The sequence below is a fragment of the Maylandia zebra genome, linkage group LG5, assembly GCF_041146795.1.
Source record: "Maylandia zebra isolate NMK-2024a linkage group LG5, Mzebra_GT3a, whole genome shotgun sequence".
Taxonomy (NCBI): Eukaryota; Metazoa; Chordata; class Actinopteri; order Cichliformes; family Cichlidae; genus Maylandia; species Maylandia zebra.
Genome location: NC_135171.1, coordinates 10,853,013 through 10,874,988, shown reverse-complemented (window position 1 = coordinate 10,874,988; position 21,976 = coordinate 10,853,013). Strand labels below are relative to the sequence as shown.

The following is a 21,976-nucleotide window of genomic DNA, read 5'->3' as shown; positions in this document are numbered from 1 at the left end:
TCTCCCAAGTACTTGAAACACTCTGTGTATCCCTCCACACAGGGACACTGTGTTTCATACCAGAGGTCTTGTGTCTGAATCGTCATTCAGTCTACGAATCCTCCTCGCAGCTCCTATTCAGTTTCTGGATTATTGGAAATTATGGTATAATTCAGTGGTTAATATCAGCAGGTTAGATGTTTGATACTGAAAAGAAATGTTGCATGTTTTTTTTTTAACAAGAAGCTTTTTTTTTTTAAACAATGGAAAAGACAACAGTTGCTTTTTCCCCCTCTTGCCTCATCGAGTGCTGATATTTTATTCATTGCAGAGTGAGAGACATTCACAAGCAGGAACTTTACAAAGGGGGAGGTGGTCCTCTGGTACCCAATTAAAGCAGCTAAAACACCCAAGCAAGCTTTTGATTTGCCTCATACTGTTAATGCCGTGCGACCTACCTTTATCTATGTCGAACTTTGCCTTTTCCCTTCCATCCTCTATAATTCTTCCAGGAAGAGTTAGCCTGAAAATCAAATATCATGTCCCTTTTAAGTTCAACATTGCGATTAAAAAAACAAACAAACACTCTGAATATTAATTTAGGCGCGGTGTAGGTGGTGCCATTTGAAACAATTAACTGTACATTGCTTAACTCACCTCAGAAAGTAGGGCTTTGCAAAAAACTTTAAATCTGTTCCATCAATGTAAAGGTCAAAGTCTGACGTTCTGGTGTAGGGCACACGGATGCTGAGGATCAGGTGGTCAGGCTCTTGGCTCAGGTCAAACGCAGGCGTTATCATCTTGAATGATGATGTAATACTGCTCTGCAGCATAAATTACAGAAATGACATAAGCGTCAATTTCACTGTATAGGAATGCATGCCCGACCGTGTTAACACGGGGCAGCTGATTATAGCATGCCACCTGGTGGATAACTCTATTAAATGTTGCTGACCACGTGACCAGACCACGTACGTCCCACTGACGGTGAAAACTGCCAACACAGGTCACGTCAAACATAACGGGCAGCTTCTTGTATCTTTAGTAACTTACAAAAGGGGTCTTTATGGTGGCTTAATGCTAGCTTTTAAGTCCTCCTTCATGTTTTCGGTCGCCTAGACGCAGTATCACACCAAACTACGTTAAAGAAATCTGGACATTTAAACTGGTACTGCTTTTTGGCAAACACGTGAGATCTCTACATTTTGCCTTATCATGTTCTTGAAGCTGGAATGAAAAACTTGTCGCCGGTGTGACAGCTGAAATTCATTTCTTAATCATCTGTAAGCAATTCATTAACGTGACATTACCGCAGTCTAAGAGCGAAATTATGAATTGGGTATGTACATACAGTGTATAAACAATAAACATTTTTTTATTCAAAAACTTGTTGTTTATTAGCTTTCTAACTGCCCGAATTTAACCTCACACCATAACAATTACGCGACATTAAGTGGTAGTCAAAGAGGCGAGTGCGGTGTTGATAATCTTTATGCCAAACAATTTTGACAAATTTTTAAACGAAGTTCCGCTCGTGGTTAGCATGCTACTAGCCTGTATAGCAAGCTAACACATGTCTGGGGCTGCTGTAGCACGCAGCAGTACTAGCCGCTACAACACGACTTTTAATCTGCTGTATTTATTGAAAATTGACTTGCGAATACGTTCAAGTAAATCGCTGATACAACGCATGTTGAAAAAAAGTTAACACGCAGCCACACTCACCCCAAATACTGTGACTTATCCCAAAAAGCAGTGCTGGCAGCTCTTTGATGTGGCGTCCATCTTTTACCGTAATACAGAGTTGAAAACGGCAGTTAAAAAGTGCTGATTTTAAAAAATCATTACTGTCAACAGTTGAAATGAAAAATCTAAGGTTTTATCAGAAGATGACATAATAATCAATTTATTTAAAATCATTTATAACTTATAACTTATATATTAGTAGATATATGCTGAAATTGGGGACAATGAGGACATTTAGCCACTCTTGATACTTTAATTAATATTATTATTTCAAATATTAAAATAAATAATAATAATAAGCAGTTACATTATTATTAAGTGACGCACATGTTTATCTATTTTTCATTCCCTTAATTTTGGACATGATGAAAGCCTCCACTGTAGGTGGTGTGACACAAAGAGAAACACTCCCTTGTCAATGCAAACTTGTAAGTATTCTAGCAGATCATTTTTGTTTGTCCTCTTCTATCCCCAGTCATCTGAAGCACTTTTAGCTAAGCGTGGTTTTAAATACAGGATCTGTGAAACCCAAAGTCAGAGCTGATTTAACTTTCATTAATGGTTTTACATTAAATGTCTATGTAAAATAAATACATAAATAACGAACACAAAGACAAGGATTCTGCCGATCATACACAAGAAAGAGAGCAGCACGAATCTTTAAATTGAATATTTAACCCTCAGTTCTAGTGTAGCACAGCGAGTTAAATTCGCTGAAAATTCGCATCCCCTGAATGAAATTACTCCCATGGCCAAATCAGCAGCTAGTCTGACACCATCGTTAATCTATTGCATTCATTAAGATTTAAGCATAAGCATTAGCATTGCCTTGGGAAGGTAAGCTGTGGCGTAATAAAACAGACAAACATTTCAGATACTTTCGGTCTGGTCGAACTATCGTGTGGCGCTATTACTTCAATCATTACGGCAAGGCTGGGGAAGCCACGCCTCCGCCGTATAATCCTCTATGGACGATGAGAAGCAGCACTCCGCTCTCCATCATCATCTGCGGAAAAATGCGAGCGGGGAGCGGTAAGAAAATGTCAGCTCGCGCTGCCCTCCCTCCGCCGCAGACATGAGCGCAGTCCCGACCGCCTCTTCCAACCGCAACAAGTTGCTCTCACCATGCGGATCCACTGCAAAGTAGTTGTGATCGCCGTGTGTTTTGGAGTTTTCTTACTTTTGTACTTTTTGGGGGGCAACGCCGCGGATGATCCGCTGTTGAAAGAAGTTGGAGAGGAGCCGGAGGAGGACAGCAGCTCTTCCCAGTCGCCCTCCCAGCTCGAGCACAACGTTGTTGCAAAGTTTCGGAGGAAATCGCCCGCAGGAGTCGGCGTGCGTCCGGAAGAGCCTCTTAAGGGACGAAAACAGGGGAGACCAATTAGTAGAGGGGCCAGCGTGAATGCAAAGAGGTGAGGAGTGAGGGGGGTGGGGGGTGTTTCCGTTTAAGAGCCGATTTCCTCAAGGCTCTCCCTAAATGAACGTCTCCGCTTTCTCATCCCCATCTTTCCTAGCCTCTGGGAAGTTTCAAAGTGAGGGTGTCGGGTTATAATCGTGCTTTGAGTGAGCCTTATCCTCATCTATCAAACTGCCTACGTTGTGCTCAAGGACGCAGGCTTCACAAAAGCCAGATCTTTTAAGGGACACCCCATCATGCATCTGCTGGGCTGCTTTTCGCTGTTGCAAACATGAGTTTCTCAAGTATGTGGCTGAAATATGGCCAGAGAGCTTGACTGATGTGGTTAGGTGGAAGTGTTGTCAGTATTTGCAAAGAGGAGATCAAACACAAAGCACAACAGGGTGATGAATTGTCACGTGAGCTCAACATCTCGATCATTTGTGCCTTATTATGTGTGAAAGCAGGGCATGGTCTCAGTCCTCTGTTGGTGTTAAAGGGGGTAAAAGGTCACCTTGAAAGACACAAAGTGCACTTCATAAAGGCTGCTACTGTGTACGGAGCAGCTCGGGCTCCCATTTGGTTTCACTTGAACATGAGTCAGACATTATGGGAAGTAGTCTGCTAGAACTATTTACAGAAAAGCTTATCAGGTGTGATTTTTATTTTTGTTCGTTACAAAGAAGCTGCCACAAAGACAGATGACCTGAATAAATCAGCACCGTGGCAGTATCTCAGATATCGGCAGCTGCTATTTGTGTTTAAGATTGAGGGCATTTTGTCTTCCAGCTTTCTAATTTCAGCCTTGCATTTCCTCCTGTCTTGCATGCCAGCTGTGCCATAATGGCCACTATGTGGCCGTGGAGATTACCCACGCTGGCAGGCTGCTGTAATATGTATTCCACTCCATAGCCGTACTCAAGGTTGGGGACACTGTTCGGCAGATAAACGCCATCAAGGCGTTACGCCGTGAAAGGACCTTTGCGTCTTTGCAGAAACCACGCTCCTCCATGTGTGCTGCACGCTGATAAGGAAGATGGGGTGGAAGGGGTCACCGGTGGCCATTAAACAAACACGAACAGGTTGGAAAATGCTCAAGACTGACTGCTGCGATTAGGGGAAGAGCACTGAGCATCTTTGCCAGAACCTCTAAAAAAACAACTTTGTTTTGTCTCATTGCTCAAGCTGAGAGTATCAGACCAGAGGACTGGGAACAATTGGGAGTCGTTTTCAGGTCTGCAGACACACTTTGCAGACTGTAAAGCTCTGATAGTGAATCATAACGACACAAACGGAGAGTTAAGTTAACACTCTCTTTTATTACAACTGTCTGTTCAATCCATGCTTCATAACTTGTATCTCTCCCTTTGTTTGCGAGTCTGAACCGCTGAACAGATTTCCTGTGCAGCTTTCTTATTAGACAAACATGCCTTTTTTTTTTTCCTAATCATATAATTTCCTCTTGACACATCACACCGTTTCCTGTGGCCAAAAATAGCGAAGAACATCCTCTATGTCGCCCCAACCCACACGTACTGGAGGCTATAATGCGTTGTTGTCTTTATCACTTCAAACGCCCAACGCTTGCGAGGTCCACACACCCAAAATGTGAAGTGTTTTTCCTTTTTTTTTTTTTACGATTTTTTAAACAGAGCGTGATTGGTTAATGTGCTCCCCACCCTCAGCTTAATTAAAAACAGAATTAGGGTTTAGGTCCAGGCTCTGTGACTTACGATCCTTACCTGTAACTTTCCCGTTCCGTCACTCTGACGTCTTCATTACCGTCAGCGTGTGTTCCAGATGCTTTGTTGCACTGCGTTAAAGCGTGAATCTGCAGGGTGAGACTGGTGTTGATACTCTGTGTCGAAACAAATCCCCTGCCCTGTCACTTCAGATATAGCTAAGCAGCATTCTTCCCAGTAAAGAAGTCACTGCCTCGCGGTGGCATTATGCATAGCTATAAAAATGTCATCTTGCATGACTGAGCACTCACTCAGCTCGGAGTGGTTTTTGAAATCTCCCTGCTTGCCTGTGCAGCCGACGTGGCTGGAGAGGGTGCTTGTGTGAGCCTCATCGGAGGGAGTTTTGCTTCTCTTTTAGTTTGGCTAACTCACTTTTAAATTGCCAGTAAATGAGTCATTCTGAGGCAGAAAGATAGCGTGGGGCTGGGTAAAATCCCTCATCTGTAAAGAGCTGGGTTTGAAAGTCATAGCTTTGAACTTGACAGCAACAACAAAAATAAAGATAATAAATGATTAATAATAGAAGCATTTACTGAGCACTAAGCTGATTCATTGATCAGCCAAGCTGCAAAAACTTTGATCTACTGGGATGAGTAGGACTCTGATGCCAGATGTTTGCTTTGTATTCGTTTCTGGCAGCTTGACATTATAGGGAAAAAAATCTTTTATACCTTTACACAACTCAATAAAGCTATTTGAAGATGTCACTTTGGGCTCAGGGAGGTGGTGATTGGTGTATTCAACTCATTTTTGGAAGTTTTCGTGTGCACATTCCAGCTTTCACAGAAAGTCCTTTATCTTTTAATGTCAACCCCGCATTTGCATTTATTTTCATGACTGACTACGCTGTTAATCGCATTTACACATGCCAAAGTTAGAAAAATGGATTTTTGTGGTAGTTCCCACTTTCACTTCATTTCCAAAGTGTCTTTGAGCTGCAGGGGTGTATGATACACAGGCAGTCATGGCATAGGAACTTACCATGCTGGTGTTTGATGGTTGTTATCACTGTAAAAGAGGTGTTTGCGTGGTGCTTTTTTGGTTCTTATATACCACTGGTTTCTCTTACTGGTAAAAGTTAAATAAACATTTCATATATGCTTAAAGATCTGGGATGTTCTGATATGAGATGGAGATACCTGCTGTAAAGATCTCACCAAACACTCATTTGCTAAACTCTCCACTAACATCCATCAGCCGTATCACTCTGCTGAAGGAAGCAGCAGCATACCCATGACATATCTATCACTACCACCTCATCTCCTGAAGCTATAGGCCAGGGACAAGATGTGTATTTCCAACGTTTAGTGCAGTGTGGAAAATCTCACCATTAGACGTCCATAGATTACAGAGCGTAGTCGTAGCTACAGTAGGATCACCATTACTCTTTAGTGAGCCCTTTTAGTCTGGAGGAGGTAAAAGGAGTCGAGGAGTCAGCGAAGCTCGCTTCTGTGCACTGACAGATATACTGATGTTGAGGATATCCTCAACGTTTTCTGTCAGTAAGCGCTGGTGTTTTTGTCAGTGTTAGCTGCTGTTAGCTGGCGTTCGTGGGTCTAACATTGCTGGACTTGGAAACTTCAAGAACTCACACAGTATGAGAATGTAATCAAACAGTTGTAATCAAGCTGTTTTTGTTATTTAGCCGACTTAACGTCAGCTGCTCGGAGATGGAACGGTCACATGTCCAATCTGCTGACAATAACTGTCGTTTTCGTGTGTTAGAGCCCCGACTTCAGTTCAGGAGATGAGGCTTGAGGTGAGGAGGAAGAGTGTGACGTTTTATCCAGATGCCAGCCATGTTGTTTCTGTCCTTTGCATTTTGATTTTCAGATGATAAACCATTGGTATGATCCTTCGTATCTTGAGTCTGAAGGTGCAGGCTTGCATTAAAACTTGCCTCCATGCACACAAACGCCTACAAGTTCTGCTCTCTTCCGCCTTTGGTGTTCTACGCATTTGACCTGCATGTAGGCGCGTATATAAAACATGATTAGGCAGAATGGCAGTGTACTTTTAGTACCAGTCCAAAGCAGAGATAAATGGAGAGGGTTGTGTCATGGAGTGCATTTGGCATAAAATCTTAGCTATATCAAACACGTGGTTCATAAAATATGAAGAAGAAGATTCAGTATGGCATGAAATAAGCAACTTACTGTTTACAGACATCAATCCGAGGACCCCAAGTCCTTTTTCAACCACCTTTTGCAACCATCTTGCCATTTTGGTTATTAGACATTTGTGAGGTGGCTTCAGTTTTCAGACCCAGAAGCCGTTTCCTTCTTTTTAACCGTCTATGTGTGGGAATCACATCACAGTCCCAATGTCCCCACTTTTTTTTTAATCTATTAGAAATGTCCATATTTAGTACCAGTGCATCCTACTGCTGTATAATACTTTGATTTGCATTTGCAATTTAACTTTAGAGAACTTGGTCAAGGTTTGTGGTGGACACAGAAAAGAGGATATGATGATGGCAGCAGTGCGTGCGTGCCGCTCTCTGTTCGGGTTTCTTTGCATCGGCCTCTCTGATGAATCTCTTACTGGGTTTTAGAGTTTGTGAAAGTGAATATCTCCGGCCTGAGTCAGCGCGTTTTGGTCGTTTAAGAACTGCGCTGACACGTTGCATGTTTATTTTAGCACGTTCGGCTCAGCATGCTGATGAATGCAAATGTTCTGAGAGGGCAGCTGAAATGAACACATAAAACCAGATTCTTGTGGCAGCTGCGTCAGTGATTGTTCATGAGTGGTCACATGCGATCTGAGGTTTTCTTCTGTTTTCTCTTGTGCCCCAGCTGAATAACATTCAAGCAAAGAATCCAGCGGATCAGCCCCGAGAAGTAGCTCTGGCACTCTCTGTCGTATAGTCTCAACTTTAATCAGCTGAATTCTGTTTAACCACTTGAGACGGGCTTCTTCAAACCAATGCGAACACATCGGTCAGAAGTCCACCAAACAGAGTTACATTCGGATTAATTAAATGTCTTCAAGGTGTTCTCTGGGACATCGCTTGTACATTTTTCTTTTATCTCTAGAGGCGCTGCCTTTTTCCTCTCCTTGCGTGCTTTGAAAGGGTCGGTGGTGGTGCTTTTGTAGGCGAAGGGTTCCTCTTGTGCCTGCTATGCAGCCGATAAGGAATTCAAGTCCTTTTGTACCTCGTCTGTGCTTTTTGACTGCTTCCAGATGTGAGGAGCGGTGCCATGACACAAACCATTATGTGAGCAGCCCATGCTTAATGTGGCAAACACATTATTAACGTATTTTTTATGTGGGGTTTTTTTTGTCTTGTCATTCAGGTTTATGCAAAAAAGCCTTTATTTATTTTGCATGACTAAGTGCAACGCGATTGCATCCTTGCAGGGGATAGGGATTGCATTTTTCTGTGGGGAAATGGGTTGTGTGTTCAACAACCTTGACAGAACATCAGCCCCTGAAGCGTGGCGGACAGATTTCTCAGCACCTTCTCGTTCATCCTAATCTGCAGTTCATCATTGTCCCGCACCCATGCAGAAAACGAAGTGTCACGCTTGAGGACTGCCCCGCAACCCACCTGTCGAGTTTCACTCTTCTCCCTTCCTATCCATTTTATGCTAGGCTCCCGCTTGTTTCAGACGCAGAGGAAATGCATGTCTTCTACAACTGTCTTCTCCATTTTGCCTTCCCCAGCTCTCCTCCTCAAAGAAAAAAACAAGCAAAAAAAGCTATATGTTGAAACAAAAGGTTCTTTGTTCTTTTATTCGTGCCAGACTTTTTCCTCTTTGGCTAGGTCAACATTCATGTTGAAGGTATTGTTATCACAAGCGGCCCCATGTAGTGCTTACACAAAAGAAAAATAGATGATGTTGACCTTAACTTTAGGCTGCCCCATTACATAAATGTTTCCCTATCATAGAGCAGGCTAGGCCGCGCTGCTCTGCAGAGAGAGCGCTTAAACCCGATAAAGAACCCCCTTCCCTTTGAACATGGAAGAGCAAAGTCCAGTCGCAGAGGTAGTCGTGTGTGAAGGTGTTTGTTAAATGATATACTGAGGCGCACATGTAACATGACTGAGAAAAATAGTTGACCTTTCATTTCGATAGGAGGATGGCTGCTTGTTATTTTTTTTAAATTCTTCACTTCCTCCTGTTGTCATCCATATAAATCCCAAATGATGTTTTTGTTGTTGAAGTAAGAAGCCGGTACTATTAAAAAGATAACAGCAGGAATAGAAACAAAACACGCTGTAATGAAGGGAAAGTGGAATCACAACCTTTTACTCAATACGCTTGCATCATTCACCTGAACCTAACCTTGCTTAAACGTTATATGGTGTGATGTTATTGCTTAGCTTCTTTTTTAAAGCTTTGATTATTGATTCAGTTCAGTTTGTGGGTATTAATTCATGCACAGCTCTCTTAAAGTCTAGGTCTGTCAGGTTGAGCTCTGGACTTTAACTGGGACATTGCAACACTTTGATTCTTTTCTTTTTCAGCCAGTTGTAGATTTGCTGCTGTGCTTGGGGTCACCGGCCTACTGCATGACCCAATTTCAGTCAAGCTTTAGCTGTCAGATAGTTGGCCTCACATTTGCCTTGATTTGTTCAGTCTTTTGATAAATGTGCTAACATGTTAACCAAGGCCTTTAGTGTCTGAATTTGGGTTTTTTTTGTTGGGGTTTTTTGTATTTTCTCTGAGCCTGGGATGAATTTGCTGAAGTGTGGACTCCTGGAAAGGTTGTGCCATTGTTTTAACACACATCTGAATGTTTGCTCCCAGCAAATTGTCAAAACTTGTGCTTTTATAGAGGCGCTCACCGCGCTATTTATTTGATTAGCAGCACCTGCTAATCAAATGTAAACAACTCCTATGTAAGCAGTGAGGGTATACTTAGTTTTCTTTATAACAGGACTACACAGTACATCTTTTGAAAACGCTGTTTTTCACTTGACTGTGGGTCTCTCAAGTTTTTTTTTTTTTTGGTGTGGTTTGTGTGCAGCTAGCTTGGTAGCCATTGAGTCTGGTAGAAAATAAACGGTAATATCTTTAGTAAAAACCTTTCGCTGACTAAATAAATGACAGAATGAATCTAAAAATCTCAAATTGGGTTGATATTTTACATATGCAGTGTTTTGTTGTTGTTGTTTTTTTTAAATTTGTTTTAAAGTCGGGTTTTGCAAATCTTCTTTGTGAAATATTAGAAAACCACTCTGTTGTTAACAGACCCTATTGTGCCCTGAATATTTAGACATTTAAAAAAATGCTTTTTTCTATAACATAAAGGACATTTTTAAATGCCCAGTGTGGCTAAATCAAACTGCTGAAGCAGCCTTCATGCTAAACACTGGAGCTAAGTGGAGGTGACGCTAAAGCTCGAGGTTAGCATTTTATTTCTGGCATTTGCATATTTCATTGAAAATTTAACATTTTTACTTTAATTTATACAGCACCAAATCACAACAACGTTTGCTTTAAGGCATAAATGTGAATATTATCTTGCTGAACAAAAACCTAGCATCAAATTGTCTTGGTGATGAACTATGTTCTAGCAGTACAATTACGTAGGGTTTATAAGGTTAAAAAAACGTAGAATTATCTTAATAATTATTATCTGTTTATTCACTTATGGGCTTCCCCACCAAGTAAAAAGTAAAAAGTGTCATGCTTAAGTATAATATTATTTTGGGGTATTTTCATAAATGGTGTTCATGGGGATATATGTGTAGTTATAACCAAAAGCCATCAGTTTATGTTGGCTTACAAGAAATATAAATATAGGTGTCAGCTTTCCAAAGACCATATGGGTTGGAGCTCTTGTGGAAGTCTGAAATTATGGCGTCCGTTTCAGTAATTTCATTTTTCTGTGTATGTTTTGGTTCCACTGTGCTGTGGTCCATCTGTTGAGCACAAATTGCTCTTCACAGGCTCTGCAGCTTGCAGGCCAATTTGCTGGCGATGAGTGAGGGGAACAAGGTTTGTGATTGTCAGCACATACACCCCCACCCCGCCCAAACGTGTGGCCTTGGCCCATTGAAATCTAAAACGGACAGCTAGGTGGAGGAAAAACTCGACATCCGGCACATCTTTTGTTGCAATTACTGCCAGCTTTTGATCTCGATATAGTAATTTCATTATACTGAGGTGTTATTGTTTTTATTTTATACAAGACTGCCAGTGCTTCATCTTCTACATTTACTCTTTTCTAGTAAACCACGGAGTAATGTAGCCCGACCTGTAACCAGGCGCACCAAGGCGGAGGACGTCATGCATTTGGCCGTGGTGGCTTGTGGGAACCGTCTGAACGAGACCCTCACCATGGTAAAGTCAGCCCTCCTGTTCAGCTTAAAGAAGATCAAGTTTCACATTTTTGCTGAGGACCCCTTGGCCCTGCAGTTTAAAGAAAGGGTAAGAACCCTGTAATGTGTTTTGAGCCAAAAACCTGTATTTTCAATGCACCTTGCTGTCTGCTTTGCTGTTCAGGATCTTACTCTGATTTTTGAGCTACCACAGCACATGTTAAACACTCCTCCTTTCTTTGTAATAGATGACACCGAGATCACAGCAGTTGTAACTCGGAGCCTCTCTTAGACTCACTCTTGTACCCTTTTATCTCAAGGCCGGGGCGTAATATATCACCGAGACACGCTGCGTTATTCCGCCTCCCCCCGCCTCAAAGTCACCTTTACGGAGGTGCGTTGGCGTGACTTTGATTAGTTCCACTGATACTGTAACTAACAGCCTTTTAACATTGCTTCAATTGATGGGCCACAAATATCAGCAGAAGTACCTTTAAACAGCTTTAAATTAGGGCTGAACGATTATGGAAAATAATCTAATTGCGATTTTTTTGCCCCAATATTGCGATTGCGATGCGTTATGCGATTATTTTTTAAGGTATTTGTCTTCTGTATTATTAAACAAAGACAAGCAATACATCATATAGTATGGCCAATACTATATTACATTAATTTTAAACTGTTCTTTCCTGGAAGACAGACCTCTGTTATGATGACATGAGGTGATGCATGAATTGATGACTGACATTTTTATTTAACTTCTTCAATCACAACAGTATATTTGAACATACACAATAGTTTATTTTTAGCTTACAAACATCTGAGCATAAAGTGCTGACAAGGAACCCTGGTGTAAACATTAAAATGAAAGTCAGTACAATGTGCAGATTGCAGAAATATACATAAAAAAAATCAGTGGCTTTACCACACTCAGTTTTTCGACATCTGTGAACTACTAGACAGTCATTCAATTAAAAAATAATATTAAATAAATAAAACTAATAAATAAAAAATACACACATCTTACTGATCTCTGCAGTCAGTAACATTACACATAAAGTGCAAACATAATAGCAATTGTATAAACACACACACAAACACGCCTTTAAAGTTTAAAGGCGTGAAATTGGACGGTCTAGTTCTGATTAGCGTCACCGCTGTCTCGGTGGAGTTTAATAAACTCGGCCGTCTGCTTCTTGCTATCTAAAATATAACCAGACACTGGTGTAAATTCTCGACTGTCTCATACTTCTGTTTAATAAGTTTTCTGTTTGACGTTTAGTCAGCTGTGTGAAAACCAAGGAGGAACCCACCCGGGGGATTAATAAAGTTTTATTTTATCTAATCTAATAACTTTAATCTCAGCCAAACCGATTTACTCACGAACAAACAAAACACTGAAAAAAGCCCAACAATAACATTTTTAGGTTGTCTAAGTGACTTATATATTACGTTTAACCCGAGCAGCGAAACTCCGCGGTGATCTGAAAATGATGTGCCGGGAGTTGTGCCGCTCTCGGCCGCATCAGTAACCCTCGAGCTCCCGGCTAGCTGTCGAGCTGGTGGGTAGCAGACGCCTCTGAAAACGTCGAAGCACTTTTGCAAATATGGGATATCTTGATAAACCGAGCAGATATTTGATGTTTACACAACTACTTTCTCGCCTGAAAATATGTTAAAAGTTTATTTTGTGACCCAGAAAGATTAGTATGAGTAATTTTAAAACTTAGTAGCGGCCGCCATTGCTGGAAACTGGAGTTTGGCTGGGCCGCGCTATGAATTCTGGGATATGGTAGTAATTTGGACAGCCTTCGGCGCGTCGCTGTGACGTAATCGGTCTACAAATGCGGCCTCAGGAGGATGCAGCCCATGAATTGTATAATATAATCGCAGTATAATCGCAGCCTTTGCGGTTAGAAAATTGCACTTGATCATGTCGCGATATTATCGCAAATGCGATATATCGTTCAGCCCTACTTTAAATCTTAATCCTAAAAGCCCCGTGAGCCAGCGTTCCTGTATGCGGTGAATCACTGCCATGTGTTGAAAATTCCCATGAGGGGGGAGTCGTGGTAGCTGAGGCCTGTAATAATGTGACACATATGCCAGAAAGGAGCCACAGGAAAGGTTAGTCTCACCTCCCTTGATCTCTTATGCTCCTCCTGCTTGTGGCGCTCTCTCTGTCTCTCTCGCTCTTCCCAGGGCCAAACTGTTGAACTGGTGATTATGGAGAGATTTAACGCCTAACTGGTCAGATAACGCGAGCTTCAGCAAACCTCGCCATGCTTTAAGATGGTGCCTTCCCTTGTTTAGATTATTGCGTTTTAATAAAATAGCAGCTGGTTGCTGCACGCGTACCAAAAAGAGCCAATCAGCAGCCGGAGACGTGACTTCATTGTTTGAAATGGCCACCTGCACAAGCTGATAAGTCTGTGAAAAAAGCAAAAGGGAGATTAGCTTTCAGTCTAATTGTTGTTTATCCTGACTCTTTCTCACGCAGCCTGCCTTACTCAAAGTCAGTTAGACGCTTTTTTTGGTGTAACACACCGCATGTTGCTTTACTTTCAGCTGAACCAGTGGCCTCGCTCTGTCGCAGCCAAGTTCCAGTACAGAATCTACTCCATCTCCTTCTCGGTGGGAAACGCTGACGAGTGGAAGAAGCTCTTCAAGCCCTGCGCTGCTCAGAGACTCTTCCTCCCCGTAAGCCTGCCACACTTATCTCACCTAATATCCCCACCATGCTTAATGTCATTAGCCGGTGTTAAGAAAAAATGTTAATCCATCTCTTTTCTACTTAAACAATCTTATTACCCTCTTCACTGGATGATTACAGCTAGATACTGGCTTGTTTATTGATGATTTCATACCTTCTCAGCAGCAATTATGTAACAAATAAGAATTCCCCAGAGAACAAATCCAGTAATTCCATCAAGTGAGGCTCATGCCGCCTATTGATTTCCTTTTTCTGACACGGTTCATTGCAGTAACAGTCAGCGTTCTTACCATGTAATGAACATGTGGCAGATCAATAGGTGTTTTTTTTTTTTTGTCTTGCTGCAAGGCAATCAATAGACATTCACTATTCACTTTATTAGGAACACCTACTGAGCACCTTTCTATTGCCTCGTCAATAATCTGAATTAAATAGAACATGCCTCTTGATTCAGTGTTATCACATATTTCCATATATGTTACAGTTAATGCTGTAGAACTCCCTCATTACTAGAGTCAGACTGTATGGACATAACCGCATCATGTCTCCTGTATTTTGGGAGGTTTGGGGGGGGTTAAGGCGTAACTTGCCATATCTGGACTTCACCCACCAACACTGTATAATCCTCTAGTAGGGTTTGCTGGAACACACAGCAAACTGTACTATTTGTCAATTAATTCTGCTCAAATGTACAGTGGCCCTGAGAGGTCAAATGCATTAAAACAAATAGAAAAGGCTGCAAAAAAGGACTCAAAAGCACAGTGGAAGTTCAATATAAAAACCTCACAATTGAAGCAATTTTGGCATACGAAGGATGGCACTGTGACATGCTTAGAATAAGCAGGGGACTCACTGATGTTGTTGGGGAGAAAAAGATGAAGTTTTTTAGCATCTTTCTCTTTATGGACATTTTCTTAAGTTGCAGTCCGTTTGACCGCTCAGGGTCGCCGTGCAAAAAGGTTCAAAAGGCAGCAACATAAAAAACATTGTGGAGAGCTCTGGTTCAAGTCTAACCACAACTACAGCATCTTCTTTAAGCACGTGTCAGTCAAAGCAGCTACATATCTTTACCAGTATCCAAATGGATGAGGTATTTAAAGGAAAAAAAATATTTACAGGTTCTGTGTTTTGTTTCATTTATCCTTCCATGTAAACTCTAGTTTGTACAGATTGGATTGGTGCTGGTTTAATTGTTTTTCCAAGTAACGTTGCTTGACTTCGCAACATTCCTGTAGCAGTGTAATGAAACCCAGATTTCCTCTTGAAGAACTAAAACTTGTGCACTGCATCCTCCACTTTGTTCTTTAGCGTTCTTCCTCTGCATCTTCCTGTCAGCTGAGCCAGGAAAAAATAAAGCAGTAGTCTGTTTTGCTGCTACAGAGCAGATACTACAGTATGTTTTGAAGGAAATAGCTATCTTCACGTGTTGGTTGGGATAGTTGGGGTTCATTAATACTGACATTCATTTATATGTGCTGTGCCGTCTGATGATACTGCCTAAGAGAAGCCTGTATAATGTAAACAGAAGTGGTCCTAGCACAGAACCCTGTGGTACTCCATAGTTAACTTCAGTGTTTGAAGAGGACTCTCCATATACATAAACAAATTGGAGACTATTAGATATACATGATACAAACCACTGCACCGGAGTACCTGTAAGGACCCGAAGTCTTTTTGCAACCGCTCTAACAGTAATTTTCCTCCAGCCCAACTGGACAAACGAACAAACTGTATTATTGTAGGGTCTGTAACTTAAAATATAAAGTGCTTTGAGGCAACTGCTGTTAGCATTTAGTACTATATAAATAAAATTTAATTGAATTTGGGGGTTAATTTTCCCTGTATTCTTTTTTAGTACATATTGATAATGTGTGGCATAAACCAGCGGTCCTCAACCCCTGGGCCATGGACTGGTACTGGTCCATGAGTCGTTTGGTACTGGGCCGCGAGAGTTGAGGCTCAGGTGTGACATTTATGGTTTTCAGGGTTTTTATCAGTTTTTATTGTAATTTTCCGTCGTTTTTATCGTTAACTCGGTTTCCCTGGGTCTTTTCCCGTGTGTTATGAATAAATCTTTTTTTCGGTTTTATTTTGTTGTATTTATCCGCGACACCTTAAAGGCCGGTCCGTGAAAATATTGTCGAACATAAACTGGTCCGTTGGTGCAAAAAAGGTTGGGGACCGCTGGCATAAATATTGTATTTACGTCTAAAATTGTACTTCCAGGTCATCTTGAAGGACGTGGACTCTTTACTCTATGTGGACACTGATGTGCTGTTTCTGCGCCCTATGGATGATATCTGGAATCTACTGAAGTCCTTCAACAGGACGCAGCTGGCAGCGATGGCCCCAGAGCACGAGGTACCCAAGATTGGCTGGTACAGCCGGTTTGCCCGCCACCCTTTCTACGGAGTCACGGGCGTCAACTCTGGTGTCATGCTGATGAATCTCACACGGATCCGCAGCACGCTGTTCAAAGTAAGGTCAAAACAGTACTATTTCCCCACACTCTGATCGGTAGAAAGCTAAAGTGGGCTGCAATTTCCTATTTGCATTCTGAAGGGCTGTTTCCTTGAGCTCAAGTGACAGGCAGAGTGCTATGAGTGGGCTGTGATTAAAGCTTTCCAGATTACCATGACAGCATCACAGACTTCTGCCCTCAGAACTCAATTTAACAGCTCTAATACTGGCAGCAGATTGCACATGGAAGCGGGAATGTAAATGTGCTCCGCCTTTGATGATTTTTTTATTTATTTTTTTTAATGCTCCTCTTAAGCTGTTCTTTTTATTAATCCTTGTATTTCAGAACAGTATGATCCCTACTGGCCTGTCTTGGGAGGATCTTCTTCATCCACTCTACCAGAAATACAAGAACCATATCACCTGGGGAGATCAGGACCTCCTCAATATCATCTTCCACTACAACCCAGGTACAAGCTCCTTTTTCAAGTGTGTGTGTGTGTTTGTCTGTATACATAAGAAATGCATTAATTGCACTATGTTACGTTATGTTTAAGGCCTAATCCAAACTGCTTATCCATGCATATGAGTGCACTTTGAAATACCAGTCTGCAGACAGCCCAAACAACAGCTTCTCACCATCAACATGTTTCCAAAAATTGCATCTTATTTTCACTTTTGCTAAAGTCTGCTTCATGAATCTGGCTGTGTAAACACCAAGGCTGTGGCTGCAGGCGAAAGCAGACTGAGATCCAGCTGCAGCCGCCAGATGTAGGCATCAAATGCTCAGAGCCGTCAGCAGAGCTGGCATCATTCGCATTTGCTCAGAGCCAAATGGAGTGTCTTGTTTTTGTATATTAAGCGCTTTGTGTTCTCTGCTGTCTGAGTATATTCATATATTCATGTTGGTCCATCAGCGTTTTTCTGATCTGTGTTTTTCTTGGTGAGGAAACTTTTTCTCCTGGTAGTAGCGTACATACCAATCAAGGACCTCATGTTCTTTAAGCTAATGCACCACTATTGAGGGTTCAGAACAAATAAGTTAATCAATATTTGTGTTTCTTTTTCTATTGATTTTTATCATGCAATTCAATGATCAGCTCCTCTATTACAGCAGAAGCAGGTTTTTTGTTCTTTGTGCTGACATTAAAACGATCTATTTTCCCAACTCTGTTTATTCTATAATCTTCTGGTATGTCTGGATGCATATTTAGTTTTCCCTTCAAGAAACACATTGATGCAATTACCTGATTAAGAAATAAACCATTTCATCGTTTCCCCCCTCCAGAGCGTCTATTCATCTTTCCATGCCAGTGGAACTACAGACCTGACCACTGTATGTACGGTAGTAACTGCAAAGGGGCTGAAGAGGAAGGCGTGTCCATCCTCCATGGCAACCGTGGCGTATATCATGATGACAAGCAGCCAGCGTTTAAAGTAGTCTATGATGCAATCCATGATGTGAGTATCCCAGGAGGATCTGAAAGTTATGTGTGACTTATGCTTCTGAGGGAAATCTTAAATTACATTTATCCCTACGCCACAACCTCTTACGTAACGTTATCAGTTCAGTTTTATTTACATAGTGCCAAATCGCAACAGCAGTTGCCTCAAGGTGCTTTATATTATACAGTAAACACCCTACAATAATACAAAGAAAACCAGAAAAATAAAAAACAACAATCAACAACAACAACAATGACCCCCTGTGAGCAAGAGCTTTAGCAACAGTGGGAAGAAAAAACTCCCTTTTAACAGGAAGACACCTCCAGCAGAATTTGGCTAAGGAAGGAGCGGCCATCTGCCGCGCCCGGTTGGGGTGAGGGGAGGAATGGAATAAAGACACACTGTGGAAGAGAGCCAGAGATGATTAATAACTAATAAATAACTGATAACTAAGGTTGTGGTGTGGGGATTAAAAGGAGTTTCCAGTTCCTACATTAGTTAGGATGTTGATTTCACACATATAAATCAAGCTTTACTGACTCAGTATGGCAGTGATGCACAGTGCCCTCTGTTGGAACACTATGTCCAGTAGTAACTGGACATAGTGAATCGCAGGGCTAACACATAGACACAGACAACCATTCGCACTCACATTTACACCTTTGGGCAATTTACACTTTCCAATTAACCTATCCCCACTAACTACATGTCTTTGGACTGTGGGAGGAAGCCAGAGTACCAGGAAAGAACCCATGCAAACTCCACCCCGGCCTGATGGTGGAATTGAACTCAGGACCTTCTTGCTGTGAGGCAACGGTGCTAACCACATGATCCGTCAATATGTGCAGGCAATCAGCTGACCTCATTTTTGGGGCACATAATGTTGCTGAATCTGATCTGAAGCAATGACAGGTCATAGCACTTCCACCACAGGCTCATGTGGGTAGTTGTTGGAAAATACCTCAAATTCATTGGAGCAAAACACACATTCAGGTAGATGCACTTGCTCAGTACAAATTTCCATTGTGCTGCAATAAGGCCTGAAAGCTGTAGCATAGCTTGGCGTCATGATCGGAGGAATACTTGCTTAGCTCTGATAAAGCTGCTAAAATACAGAATGGAAGTCATGCAAATGAAAATGTGTCCCAACAAGCTGCTAAAGGAGCAATTCTACATATAAGTGTGTGTAGACCTGTTTCTGTAGCAGCATTGTTTAGCTCAGAAAAAAAGAACAGCTATGACTATTTATTTTGTGATTTCAAATTCTCTCCCCTTGCACTCATGAAACAATCTGGGTCAGTTTAAAATTAGAATTTGTTTTCTCCGGCAGCAGAGTCGGTTCCCCCCCTGCTCTGCTGAGATAAGCCTCTTAAAGACGAGCAGGGTCGTAATTTATGATTAATACCGAGGCCCGCCCCACCCCTGCCAACCGAATGTGTAAATATCATTTAGCCTATGATATGTTCTAGATCAAACAAAAAAAACCTGCGCAAACGCACAAAACTTTGGGTTTGGAACTGACATGGGCCGATGTCTCCGTCTCTGCAGTTTCCCTTTGAGGACAACATGTTCCAGTCGCTCTTCTACCCCATCCAGACCAAGTTCCTGGAGACGGTCAACACGCTCTGTGGTCGGATTCCCCAAGTCTTCCTCAAGCAGATCGAAAAGACAATGAGGAAGGTGTTTGAGGACAAAGTGGTCCGCCACGTCAGGCCACATAAATAACTGATGGAGAAAGTGGGTGTCCCTGTGGATTCTCAGATGAAACTGGTGGCTCTGCATTTGCAGTGTTCAGCGCATGACACTTTCTGGAATAAGGGTCTCATGAACATTATGAGCCTCTGGTAATTAGTAATCACCCTATGCATACAGTGCTGGTCAGTGACGTCGCCGAATAAGTTTGCCTTATAACCGTCTTTATTTTGACATCACAAGTGATGTAACGTATAAGAATGTTGGAAAACTAGAAAGTATCAGCTCATCTCAAGTGTGTAAGACAAATTTAAGCCGTGTTTTTGTCAAGATTTGTACAAAGGTGTCTTGTCTTTTTTTACTTTTCTTCTCAAGCATTTGAAGTTCTCCTCCTAACCATTAGGGAGATGTGTATGTGCTACACAGAGTCAACTTTGGACAGCGTTACTACCTTGAAGTAGTAGATTTATAAACCACTCCTCTAAAATTGTGAATGTTTTATCAGCAAATAACTTGAAGTGTGAATCTGTGTAAATGAGTTTGTGGTCTGTTTTGCAGTTGCCAAATGCCGCTGACAGTATTACACACAGCACAGCAGAAGAAATGTAGACTTTTGTGTTGAATACTGAATGTCACAATGCACTTTGACATTAGGACTGGAAGGTTGTTGTTGTTGCACATATGTCTCCATTAGATACAACACGACTCGACTGAAATCAAAACCAAAAGTGCTAGATTTTGGAAAAAAAGGAAGAAAAAAAAAAAAAGGTGTCAAACCACAGCAGATCATGTACCGTATGAATATTCATGTCTGACGTTTTCTTTCCTGGCAGAAGAAAATAAGTGCTGTAGATTTGTGTGTTTGAGAGTCTCCGAGCCTGTAATCTGATGTGTGGTGTACGTACCATGTGATCAATGATGAACGCATGGGCTGTATATTTTAAAGTTGCTTTTAAAGGGGTATAAAGCGCCAAATGTATCAAATCATTCAACCTGGAAACTGAATAGCTGTACACTCAGCGTGTGTTTCTTAATAAAACAATGCAATGTCCTGAGTTTACCTTAGCCTCATTTATGCTCATATAGTCTTGGTGAAAAGAACGTACCGCATCTGTCAGTTCTGAGGTTTTTACACATCACAACATCATAAAAGGAAAAAAAGTATCTAATTCTGAGCAGGTCTTAAAGTAAGGACAGGAACATGTGACATATCACTCTGTGTTGTTTATTTAACAAAAATGAAGCCAAAAGGCAGAAGCCGTGTGTGGAAAAAATTGAGTAGCAGTAATAACTTCCTGTGCGACTCCGACATCGTTGTGGAGGACTTATGGCCCAGTTTTCATTACAGTGTTGCTTCAGTTCAGAGGTTTGCACACTTCTGTTAATTTCAGTACGTTTCAGGTCTGAACTTTGACTTGGCATTTAAAACACCTTGATTATTTTCTCTTTCAGCCATTCTCTGATCCTGTTCCAGGATCCAGTTTAGGCTAAGCTTCAGTTGTTGGAGATGGTCTTGACTCTGTAATACTTTGGTATGCAGAGGAGTTAACAGTCTGCTCAATGACTGGGACTTCAAAACAACCCCAAATCATCACCCCTCCAACACCATGCTTGAGAGCTGGTATTAGGTGCTTTGTTTGGTGTTTGCTGTACCTTGTGGTCAAAAACCTCCACTTTGGTCTCATCTGTCTAAGAGACAGTGTTCCAGAAGTCTTATAGTTTGTTCAGATACAATCTTCCAAACATCAGCTGTGCTGCCTTGTTTTTCTTTGGGGTTTTTATTATGGAGAGGAGACTTTCTCCTGCCAATCATTCCAAACAAACTCATTGCAGAAAAATTAGAAAAAAAAACTAAACAAGTGTTTTTTTCTAATTGTACTGCAATGAGCTTTAGTATTTAACATGCTAACTGAGGCCTGTAGAGATACAGCTTGGGTTTTTTTAACTTCCTCCAAGCATTGCACATTCTGTTTTGGGGTGAATTTGGGATGTGCACTCAGTGGAAGACTGGTATTTGTAATGAATGTTTTCCACTGGTAAATAATCTTTCTTACAATTATTTGTAAATGGCCCCTTCCAAGACTGATGGAGAGCACCAATTGCTACTATAAGAACATTGCTGATCTCAGACCAGCAAACTGCCAAAACTTATATATAGGTTGCTGATGATCAATGATCAAATGCATTTCATTAGCAGCACCTGGCCACTAGAAAGCAGCAAGGGTGTCCTTAGTTTTTATACAGTGCGTCTACATTTTGGCCTTATTTTTGTTAATAACACGGTATAATAATATGTCATGTGTTGTTGTTCATCTCATTTTAAGACCTATTAAAGACCAGATAGTTTTAATTATGTCCTAATACAAATGTTTGTTGTTGCTTTTTTGTGTGTGTTTGTTTGTTTTCACCATGACTGCATAATAATCAATTGTGTTTTAATATGTTTGAAACAATAAACGGGGATGAATTATATTCTTTAAATGGTGACAGAGAGAGTACAGACGATGGTTACTGAAGATTTGTTTCAACAA

General features: G+C 41.4%; 2 protein-coding genes across 9 annotated transcripts in view; one reads left to right on the top strand and one right to left on the bottom strand.

Annotated features, from left to right (window-relative positions):
* Positions 1-4,883, bottom strand: part of shq1 (SHQ1, H/ACA ribonucleoprotein assembly factor) — a 48,739-nt gene extending 43,856 nt beyond the window's left edge. For 2 of the 8 annotated variants that reach the window (XM_004567408.6, XM_012923599.5), the window contains exons 1-3: positions 955-973; positions 637-803; positions 438-502 (exon numbers count right to left, since the gene is read on the bottom strand). In XM_004567408.6, coding sequence (XP_004567465.4) covers positions 438-502; positions 637-779 — 208 coding nt within the window. In that variant the 5' untranslated portion in view covers positions 780-803; positions 955-973. Of the gene's footprint in view, positions 1-437; positions 503-636; positions 804-954; positions 974-1,032; positions 1,685-1,704; positions 1,802-2,639; positions 2,659-2,905; positions 3,038-4,863 lie in introns of those variants that run through there. The other 6 variants (XM_012923597.5, XM_012923595.3, XM_012923593.3 and 3 more) reach the window with 6 other exon arrangements.
* gxylt2 (glucoside xylosyltransferase 2) lies at positions 2,693-20,496 on the top strand. The gene is made up of 7 exons (XM_004567407.3): positions 2,693-3,137; positions 11,045-11,243; positions 13,703-13,834; positions 16,074-16,325; positions 16,654-16,777; positions 17,596-17,768; positions 19,302-20,496. Exons 1-7 carry the CDS (start codon positions 2,851-2,853, stop codon positions 19,476-19,478), a joined length of 1,344 nt encoding a protein of 447 aa, XP_004567464.2. The 5' UTR covers positions 2,693-2,850; the 3' UTR covers positions 19,479-20,496.
* Positions 20,497-21,976: the final 1,480 nt, after the last annotated feature.